The sequence below is a fragment of the Ostrea edulis genome, chromosome 9 (assembly GCF_947568905.1).
Source record: "Ostrea edulis chromosome 9, xbOstEdul1.1, whole genome shotgun sequence".
In the NCBI taxonomy this organism is placed as follows: domain Eukaryota; kingdom Metazoa; phylum Mollusca; class Bivalvia; order Ostreida; family Ostreidae; genus Ostrea; species Ostrea edulis.
Genome location: NC_079172.1, coordinates 45201399 through 45212657, shown reverse-complemented (window position 1 = coordinate 45212657; position 11259 = coordinate 45201399). Strand labels below are relative to the sequence as shown.

General features: G+C 34.3%; 1 protein-coding gene across 1 annotated transcript; it reads right to left on the bottom strand.

Moving 5' to 3' along the window:
* Nucleotides 1–3545: 3545 nt before the first annotated feature.
* On the bottom strand, nucleotides 3546–4181 carry LOC125676254 (acanthoscurrin-2-like). Its single transcript, XM_048914149.2, has one exon. It carries the CDS (start codon nucleotides 4179–4181, stop codon nucleotides 3546–3548), a length of 636 nt encoding a protein of 211 aa, XP_048770106.2.
* Between the last annotated feature and the right edge of the window lie 7078 nt (nucleotides 4182–11259).

The window sequence follows — 11259 nt, the reverse complement described above, 5'->3', positions numbered from 1 at the left end:
CATGGACTGTCATGAGTATTTCAATTTCAATTAGGCAGTATCTTTATATCTTCATTTTAAATTTAAATGGAATCACTGTCTAGTATGATGGGTACATGTATGTGTGGTGTTAAAGAGGTTCGCTTCTGAGATATGGAGTAATGTCATTTTTAAAGTGTATTTTTGATTTCTACATTGAAGGAGAATTAGGAAATTAAAAAGAAATTCTGGGGTCGCAACGCTTGTTATTAAGCTACAGTGTTCTAAACATGACCTTTTTGCACTTGGTTTACGAAAAACTTCATGATCTCAAAATTGAGAGTTTAAAAGGACATATTAGGAGTAATGTCAATTTCTAAAGTTTTACATAATTTTCAAGGTCTGGCCTTAAAATTTTAAAATGAATTAGTTCCAAGTCGCAGCTACATGTGCCTGTATCATAAATTATAAATTTTATATACACGTATAGGGGTATAAAATAGACAATACATTGGATGAAACAGAAACTGTACATGTAATATCATGCAAATTTAGAACTTTTTGATTAATGAATCCTTCCGCCATATGATATAGTCCCTGTCACACTCTTTCAAAATTTGAATTGACACCAAATTTTTCAACTGGATACGGTTCAGCACGACTTTCCATATTTGTTTAACATTTTTACAATCCACTATTAAATGTTTTATATCTCCCTGGCCTTCTAGTACCTTTCGTTTAATTTTATTGTGAGGATGATGTTTCTTTTAAGTTCAATGACCATTGACGGATCCATCATTTGTTAATAAAAAGGGGTGATAGGCTGGGGGATCCAGAGTTTTGAGGAGTTATGTTATTTTTAAGGGTTATTCTAGCTTTCCTTTATACATAATATCAATAAATAACAACAAATATTTGATTTGTTTATCTTGCTGCACTTCTTTGTTTGTATTATTTCAAATTCAACTCGTATTTTATTTTGGTTGTTCTACATATAGTTTTAGTCACAAAAAGTGGGAAGGGATTACTCTAAATCCGCCATTGATGACATCCTTATGGATAAGATATTTCATTCAACAACAATTCGCTGAGGTGAAATTCATTCGAACAAGGAACAAAATAATACAAAGTCAAATGGAATAGAGCTTATTATATTAGTTTAAACTGTCACTGTATATATTTTTCCGAAAGAAGAACATGATGATATTGAAAAACAAGTGCATATTGATTTCGCTCTTACAAAGCTTAATGCATTAAATCGAGGTGCCTATGAGGGACAACTTTTGCTGCTAACGTTGTATATTTCTGCATTTGTTGGATTAACAAGTTGCTGTACAGTAGACAAAAAAAGTTGTTTTTCACAATATGCCGTACAACGAGTTGCAATTCACCGTACACTGGACCTGAATAAATATAGCTAAGTACTAGGTATGGTTGTAATGGTAAAAAAAACCAACAACCTAAATTGCCTACATTTTTCATGTTGTTTACTTTAAATAAATACTAGCATAATTGCAAAGATTGAGCCATTTAATCTATATACCGTACCTAGTTCTTTCTTTCATAAATTCATCGTTTATGGACTAAAACTGATTTCAATATACACGTTACACCATATTCTGACGATTCATACAGGGAAACCGTGAAACAGATTTCCTAGAATTGTGCGAGTCACAGACAGAGGGTGACCTCTCCGTTTTACAGGTACGTGTAACAGGCGTTTAATTTTAAGATATAAAACCAAATCCACATCATTTCATGTAATTCTTAGTCATTGACTATAAGTTTGTACATGGTTGAAACATTTCAACAAGTGGGTAGCATCAGCAAAAGTATAAGAAGTGCTTTAAAATTAAGTGATTTTCATCTTGGTGTGTCATTGCTTCAAGCATCCTCGCTTCGATTGGTAGGGGAATCCGGTGTCGGTGATACACGGTGACATTAACAATTCATTGATGAAACTCGAAAAGCCCTCTGTAACACTCACTTGTCCACCTGGAAGCCGTGACAGTCCTCAAGAGAACCCTATCTGTCTGGTCTCGGATCGAATCCCACATCGTATTCATGCACATGTCTCACGCTTGCCGTTGGTACCGACATCGAACCTAGAACTCAATTCCAATAAAAAAAAATCCCAGCAATTCTCTCTCAACAGGACTTCTCTCTAACTCATCCTTTTAAAACTACACTTTTCAGTGAAGAAACACGTCTGCTCAGCAGTTCGTGGAAGCCGCCATTAACGGATTTAATTGACGTTTTTCTAGTTGTGAATTCACAAATTACTACGCTCATCTCGAAATGACATATTAAGTAGAATGTAGTCCAAGAATTAATCGTTAATTCCACTCAAATGATATAATGTTTTATAATTCAAACTCAATGTTTTGAACTAATTAAATGATAAGGAATAATCGTTGGAAAGAAATACATGCATACCACGAAAAAAAAAAAAAGATGGAAAACTTCGCATCATGCGCTACGCGCAATGAAGCAATTGTTTGTCTTTTTTTTTTTTTTTTTTCTTGGTATACCTCCATCCGAAGAAAAAAGGATAAATTCATTCCTTAATTCCTCAAAATATCCCATAATGTAAGTGAGTTGGCTCTTAGAATGTAATTTTAATTTAGAAAGTAATTTCGTTAATCAGTTTACCAATCCAATGCTTGTCGCACAGGATAATTTTCCAAATAAAAACAATGAAACAGTAAAATGCAGGATTTACCTTTAATATGCAAAAATAATTCAACACCATTCAAAAATTAACAAAACAATGAAATATGATTGGCTGGATTTGTTACTGGGCAGGTTATGTAGAGGTTTGGAAATGATCGACTTCTTAGTATGTTTTGACTGCTGAAAAATACAAATGAAACATTTTTCGGTAAAATTCAATCATTTATAACGCCCTCCTAAAAGATTTGATCATGTGACCAACTTCATGGCATATCCCAACGAAACTCAAAAGTTGATATCTTATTTCTTAAGGTAATTCCACCCCTATAGAATTATAGGTTCAATCTTATATTTGATTGTTGATTCTACATATAATATATCCTGGTAACAAATAAAAATGATAAAATAAGTATGTTGCGGTATTAATAAAATCTTTTTCAATTAGCACACACATTCAGAAATTTGCAATTTTCCTTAAACATAAGTATCAAAATTTCACAAAAACTGGGTATAACGATTTATTAGTATTCATAACAATTTCATGAAACTGTTTCTTTAAAAAATATACAAAATGTTTGTGAAAAATAAAGGAAATATATCGCTTAATGGACTTAATGAATAATTTAATGAAAACAGAGTTATCGCCTTTGGATTAAATATTTTTTAAACATAGAATTGATTATTCATATATAACTTAGACTTTTGAAATATTTTTGGTTAACAAGATTTTTTACAATAACTATTGAAAAAAGACTCCAACAAAATGTATGTTCCTGACATGCATAAATCTTATTAAATCATTGACTTTGCAAAATCTTATCACGCCATAGGATAGTGAAACACCTTAATGAAAAATAGTTTTTGAAACATTTGCATTCAAGATAGCTCAAAAATGGAATTTTATGAGAGATTAGTTAATCATTATGACTGCACTTACATTTTCCTCCAAATCCACCTCCACCGTATCCGCCGCCACCGTATCCACCGTATCCACCTCCACCGTATCCGCCGCCTCCGTATCCGCCGCCACCGTATCCACCTCCACCGTATCCGCCGCCTCCGTATCCGCCGCCACCGTATCCACCTCCACCGTATCCACCTCCACCGTATCCACCTTTCATTCCACCTCCTATAAATCCGCCTCCACCGTATCCGCCTCCACCGTATCCGCCTCCACCTCTACCGCCAACAAATCCACCGACGAAGCCACCTCTTCTTCCTCCGCCGTATCCCCCACCTCCGTATCCTCCTTTGCCTCCTACGATGACGATTCCGCCTCCTCTACCACCGTATCCCCCACCTCCGTATCCGCCTCCACCATATCCACCACCTCCATATCCACCTCCTCCATATCCACCTCCTCCATATCCACCTCCGCCGTATCCACCTCCGCCGTATCCACCACCACCACCGCCGTATCCACCACCGCCGTATCCACCACCGCCGTATCGACCGCCGCCGTATCCACCACCGCCGCCGCCGTATCCACCACTACTATAGTAGGTGGCATATGTGCAGCCGACAATTGAAAGTAGGATAAACAGTCGCATGGTGGCAAACTATCTGAAAAGTACAAATTCATTATTTCAGAATTGTGACTTCCAAAGTCATGCAGTACCATACAATTTTGGGGACAAATTGACAAGGAAATCCATTCCATGGGTTTGGTAAAATCAAAGTGGTACATGAGTCCCTATCAATGCAGTCATATGTAGATAAAAGTAAACCCATTTTAACCTCTTCGAATTAAAGGTGCTTTCACATTTTCAGTTTATCAAAAATAACATATTAGATATTGCCATAACAGTTTCAAACCAAGAAAGCTGATTTCATATTTTTAAAAATGCTATGTACTGCAAAAATTGTACAAGAACCTCCTTTGATATTATTCCGACATAATCTAAGAAAAAATGAGAGGAAACACAATGATCTGTTGTAATTGCATCAGTAAAATTACAACTTCAGTTCCAAATACATGTAATCTTACTGATGGTGCGAGTTGTGAATTAAACTAGTCGAACATTTTTTTCTTAAGTATTCAATAAGCATATTAATCAAATTCTTTAATAAATCATTGTAGACAAATACAGAAAACATTGTTATTGGTAATGACTCGTAGTTTACTACCAATATATAGTGTTGAAAATAATTTGCTATAAGAATTAAATATAAAATAAACCAGGCAAGGCATAACGTTTGTAATTATGATATAATTTTGATAATTTACCAATATTGTGAATTACTTCTAAAATCAGATTTAGTGAATCAATAGCTACAGTTAAAGTCAGAATTACCTGTCCCGGAGACCAAAGAGTGCTCTGCCAGTCCACGGATCTCCTCAAGCTTTTATATACAACGGACTGATGGCTTTATGGCCCGTGACTCACTTCTCTGCCATTCAAAATGGTCACGAGTACAAAAATACTGGAGTATGCATTTTATATTATGCGTATGCAAAAATTCTAATTTATCCACATTCACCTCAACTGTGAAGTGCAAATGAGGGAATACGTGTGAACTATGCTTAACCTCATTGTGTGACCCCTTGGACAGATGTCAGATACGCTGCTTATCACCATCTCACTAGCGCTATTCTATGAAAATGAAAGCAAATTTAATGCTCCATTTCTATTTGTTGAAAAGGTTTAGATAATTGTGTTTTACATATACATATACATTTAATTGAGAGAAGAGCTAGGCCTTCATCTGGTTAACATTTCTAACAGAGTGGGAACTTGTCTGTGTATGTAATATGCATTGCACTGGTTTATGTGTTCTAGTTCTCAGACTGAGTTTTTAGTCAATAACAATGCTGGGTTTTTTTGGGGGGTTGGGGGTTGTTGTTTTGCTTTTCAACATGAAAGAGAAGAGCAGTTTCTTGTGACTAGAAAAATCAAAATAAATGTAGTGATGTTCACTAAGAAAAACATTGTTATATCGAAACTTCCAAGGGAAATTCAACATTTCGGAAATGCCACACATGGGTAAAAAAAAAATAAAAAAAAAAAAAGGAGTTAAATTTTCTGTCATATTGAAACTCCGGTTTATACAGCAAATATTTTTATCAATCATTTTTTCAGTAACAACTGCGCTGCAAGAAGATGGGGAGTTATAATGCATTGTAGTAGAGATATCGATAAGAAATTGTAATTGTAAAATTAATCTCATTTAGCTGCACATTACTAATATATCAGTTAAAATGAGTACAATACTCATGGATGATACACATGCTGTATACTCCACTAGTATGTGTTATAACAAGCATTTACAGAAGGCTACACGTTTGCGATAGTCTATAGATTGGTCATTTCTTCTATACTATAACGTTGATTGTCCCTTTGATAGTTCGCTTTTGAGTTAGGGGTGGAGAGGTGTAACGTGATTTATCTAAGGGAAATAACTTCAAATATCATGAATCACGGGAAGTCATCTGCACGATAATGAAAAGTTAAAATGTTTATAGAAAGTATGTGAGGATTCGGTTGATATCAATAATTTAGTCATGATTGTCATAGCTCAGAACAAAGAGTACCACAAACGGTACTGTTCAACATACTCCCGTCGGACAGTGAAATTCAACCCGGAAGCATGTTATGCACTCTGAATTGGTACAACACACATATTCTGAATAGAAAAGCCTTAAAATAGGTCATGGGCCACTAATCCATCTGACATGTAAACTGATAATGTATTTCTCTGAGAGGGAGGTTGTGATAAAATGTCAATGCAGTATATGTATCATTGGATATGATGAGAAAACGTCCAGCAAACCGTTTGATCTACTTTTAGCCCTAAAGTAGGTCATGGTATACGGATTAAGTTGAAATGTGAATCGATTATGCATTTCTCTGAGAGAAGGGTTATGATAAAATTTCAGAGCAAAACCTGTGACCATTCCAAAAATCTAAAATACTGTTTGACCTACGTTTTACCCCCCTAAAGTATGTCATAATGCACCAATCCAGCTGAACTGCAGTTTGAACTTGTTTTCCTCCGAGAGGAAGCCTGTGACTAGATTTTCAGGTCATTATCTGTATCCGTAATGAAAAAGAGCCCGAAAAACGATTTGACCTATTTTAGCCCGAAAGTATGTCAATGATAGACCAACCCAGCTGAAATGTAAACTGAATTTGTTTTCCTTAGATAGGACGCCTTTGAATAAATATCAGGACAATATCTGTATCCGTTATGAGAAAAACCCCGGAAAACTGTTTGACCTATTGTTAGCCCGAAAGTAGGTCAATGACGGATCAATCAAGCTGAAATATAAACTGAACTTGTATTCCTCCAAGAGGAAGCCCGTGACTAGATTTCAGGGCAATATCTGTAACCACAATGAAAAAATGAAAATTGTTTGACCTACTGTTAGTCCTAATGTAGGTCACGGACGGACTGGCAAATCCAGCTGAAATGCAAATTAACTTGTATTCCTCCAAAATGAAGCTTATGAGTAAATTTCAGGGCAATATCTGTATCTGTAACGAGAAAAGTTCGGAAAACTGTTTAACCTACTAATAGCCCTAAAGTAGGTCAAGGATGGACCAATCCAGCTGAAATGCAATCTCACTCTTACGCTTTTTGAGGGAGAAATTGTGACCAAATCTTAAAGTCGCACATGCATTTGTTACGGGAAAAAGTCCGAAAAAATGACCCTGGACAGACAGCCAGACAGACGGAGCACGGAGAGCGCTATAACATAATACGTCCCGTTTAATGACGGGAGTATAAAAATCATTCTTTTCATAACATTTTGGAATTCTGTTGGAATATGGTAAAATAGTTGAGATTAGAATATCAATTATATATGTTACAATGTATAAAGCCTTATCTGTAATTACATGATGTGATATACAGTATTCTTCTCCCTATTCCTTACAATTATATATGTCATAAGAAAAGTATTATTATTGATGTATCAAGGAAGGCTAATAAGAATAAAGGAAACTAGTGTGGCAACCGTAACGCCAATAATGATAGGCAGTTGAATAGATGCAGATAGACAAAAGCTGGGGTTAATTTCATTTTAAAAGGAAGTACGTCATATGATGTCGGTGTCCCATTCCACTTCCTTACTATACTCACAAAGGTAGATTATGATCCGAGTTTCTTTCAAAATATATATTAAAATATTATATGCCTGTAAACGACAGAAAAATTATTGGTACATAATGTAAATGGAGTTATGTTCATTGCAAATAATCTGCTGTCGCACAAAAATACTTAATGGGAATTTCTTCAAAAACATTTGGTTGATTTCTTAAGACGTTTATGATATTCAAATAAATATCTTTCAATTTACTACTAGTATTTAATGATCATCATGTAAAGGTGAATATAATGAACAGTGATCAATCCCATAACTCCCACAAGGAATACAAAATAAAGAGTCGGTAAACAAGGACCCCATAACATACTAGAGATGGGATACGGTGCCAAGGAGGGGTAAAGCGCCCCCTGTCGACAGGTCACACCCGCCATTAGCCCTATATCTCGATTAGGTAAGGGGAGTAATCCGAAGTTGAAATCAATGTGTAAAGAATGCCCTAACAATTGCTACATGTATGAAACAATTCAGACAGCATTTGACCAAATGACAGATTGTTGACAAACTAAATCGTTATAAAGACTATATAATTTGCGAAATGTTGACTTTAAACGAAAATTTTGAAACCTCTGTAACTCCAACTTGCTTGTCAATAGCCTTCCTTCATTTAAAAACTGATCATACACAGAACAGCTCTTGCGTATCGAATCAATTGAGATATATAAACACCATATGCAGATGATGATGGAATATTGCTACATAAATATGGGAAGTTGACGATGGAGAAGTTGAAGTCATCCCGTTAGTCATAAAGTTGAGTTGTTAGTTTGCCGTTACAATGTAATTTAATACCCTGAATTTAACATTTATATAAATACCCATCTACTTGAAGTTTTACACTCAAACGCCTTGCAAAATCGAGCATGATATTTAGAATTTCAAAGAATATTCTGATTTGAAATTGACTCTAAACCCGATGGATACATTGTATTTATATTTAAGTACCACACGGGTGATAAAGGTTTTGCGCGGACGACCGTGAAAACATTGATTGTGAGATAATGATTTAGCGCGGACGACCGTGAAAACATCGATTGTGATTGTAGTTTTGGAAATGAATTTCAATTGCATATACACTTGTACATGTATCATAATAAACATAATGGTTATCAGGCACAAGAACATGTGTAGTAAATCGGAAGACATTTATTTGAATATTACAACCATATTAAACAATTCTTATACGTCACCTCACAAAAAGAAAAAATCAACCCGAGGTTTTTGAAGAGGTCCTCAATACTAGTAAGTAATTTTTGTGAGTTAACTTTAGTAGATTGTTTTCATTGAACATTAATTTCATTTATCAACTGTTTTTCTGTTTACACGGGATATGATTTATCAATATATATTTCAAAAGAAAATCAGACCATTAACTAACTTTCTTTCTTTGGTAGAGCACAAAGAGATTCACTATATACACTGTATATAGATTCCCACTACTGCCACCTCATAACCTATCAGCACCGTGTGATCAATGCTAGACCGCTCGATCATCTAGGCATCTCAAATGTAACAATTTATAAGAATGATGTAAATTAAAATTTCAAGTGAGACAAAACTTCTCCCCACTTGTGATTATTTTTTACCTTGAACTGAGTACATGTAATGACTGCTTAGACATGCATTATGAATGCCATTTTAAACATATTTTGTAAATTTATAATTGACTTTTTTCTATACTGATAAGGGCTGTTCACAACGGTAATAGTACATACATGAAATGATATTAAAATTATCAAAATTACTGACAATGTAAGAAACAAATCGTTGGATATTATCTTAAACATCCTGTATGATTTTGACCATGCAAAAATGCCTTTCTTGAAGGTGCATCGACCAACTGATATTTAACCTTTATCCTTGGTCAATACACTTTTCCAAGGTCGATGATTCCATATTATATTGATCACATCAAAAGGCTATTATACAGAGAGTGTTATTAGAAAACAGTAAATATTTCATTTACACATAACAATAAAAACAACATTAAAGGCTTTAGATTGGCATATGTTATATCATATGGTAAATTTTCTTTGTTAATGAAATGATGATAAATCATAATGCATATGCAGTTCGGTATTTGGTCATGACGTGATGCATCATATTATTAAAAAAGCTATATCATATTTTTCAACACAAGAAATTTCTCACAGCATAAGTTGACACAAATTCCACACCACCAAATTAATTGCTATTTAAAGTAATTCAATATACATGTATATATATATATATATATATATATATATATATATATATATATATATATATACATATATATAAAGTCAAAAAATAAAATCCAATGCTCAAACTTTTATCTATAGCGCTTTCGCCCTGCGGGCTCATCATTAGATTTTCACTAAGCCTAATAAAAATTAAAATAAAAATAAAAAATCTACTGACGAGCCCGCAGGACGAAAGCGCTATAAATAAAAGTTTGAGCATTGGATTTTATTTTTTGACTTTATTCTACCCCGATACCAAGAAAAGAGAAATTATTGGGAAAATCTTTAAATATGGGTCAAGGTGTCTCATGTGAGCGGCGTGGCCCATGGGCCTCTTGTAAATTTTAGAGATTTACTTGTACGAGATAAACATGTATATGAAACGTTGTAACATTGTTTACTACTTGCTGGTAGCTGAGTAATATCAATAGATAATTTCATACTTTATAGAAATACCGGTACCTTCCTCGATCTTTTTAATTGTACCTCATATTGTTTTAATATAAATACTGCCCTACAAAACTTGTAGTGATGAATTTATGCACATACACTCTTTTCCCGTGAGTATCGGGGTAAAAATTAATCCTCGGTATCCCTTGCTTGTCGTAAGAGGTGACTAAATGGGGCGGTCCTTCGGATGAAAAATTCAATCAAACATAATCACTTTTACGTTCGTACAGAAATTGTGTTATTGATTTGGAAAGCATAACAAACATTAATATTATTAAATACAAAAATCTGTTCATTTTAAGAATATTATCACTTTGGGAAAAACTCTGCAAATTTATCACTTATACTAACACTTTGATTACTTAATTTCCTTGCGCTAGTCCTCCAGAATATGTGCATTGTATTATGTACATGTGATGTACATGTTCTTTTTGTATGGTATATTTTTTATGCACCACTTTTGTTTCCAGTAAGGATTCATATTGTATTTTATCGCATCATCGCATTTGTTTATTGTAACAATATTGTGGCTGGGTGAACGCTGTTGTGTATTACTTTTATATATTGCATTTCTAGTCAAGATGCGGGTATGTCCCCCAGCCAATTTCGTTCTGTATTTTTAGGACTCACATTCTTCGTCATTTTAAATAAATGACAATCTTTTTTCCACCTAAAATGTTTTCTGTTATGATTTACATGGAAACAGAGCTGCAATGCTGCCTTGGAGTAATAGCACATTGTTAACACAAATAGGTGTATGTACATGTGTGTGTGTGTATGTATGCATGTATGTAGTTTTTTCTCTTTTGTTATACTTTGGATACTGACTTTGTGTTTTGTATATTGCAGCAT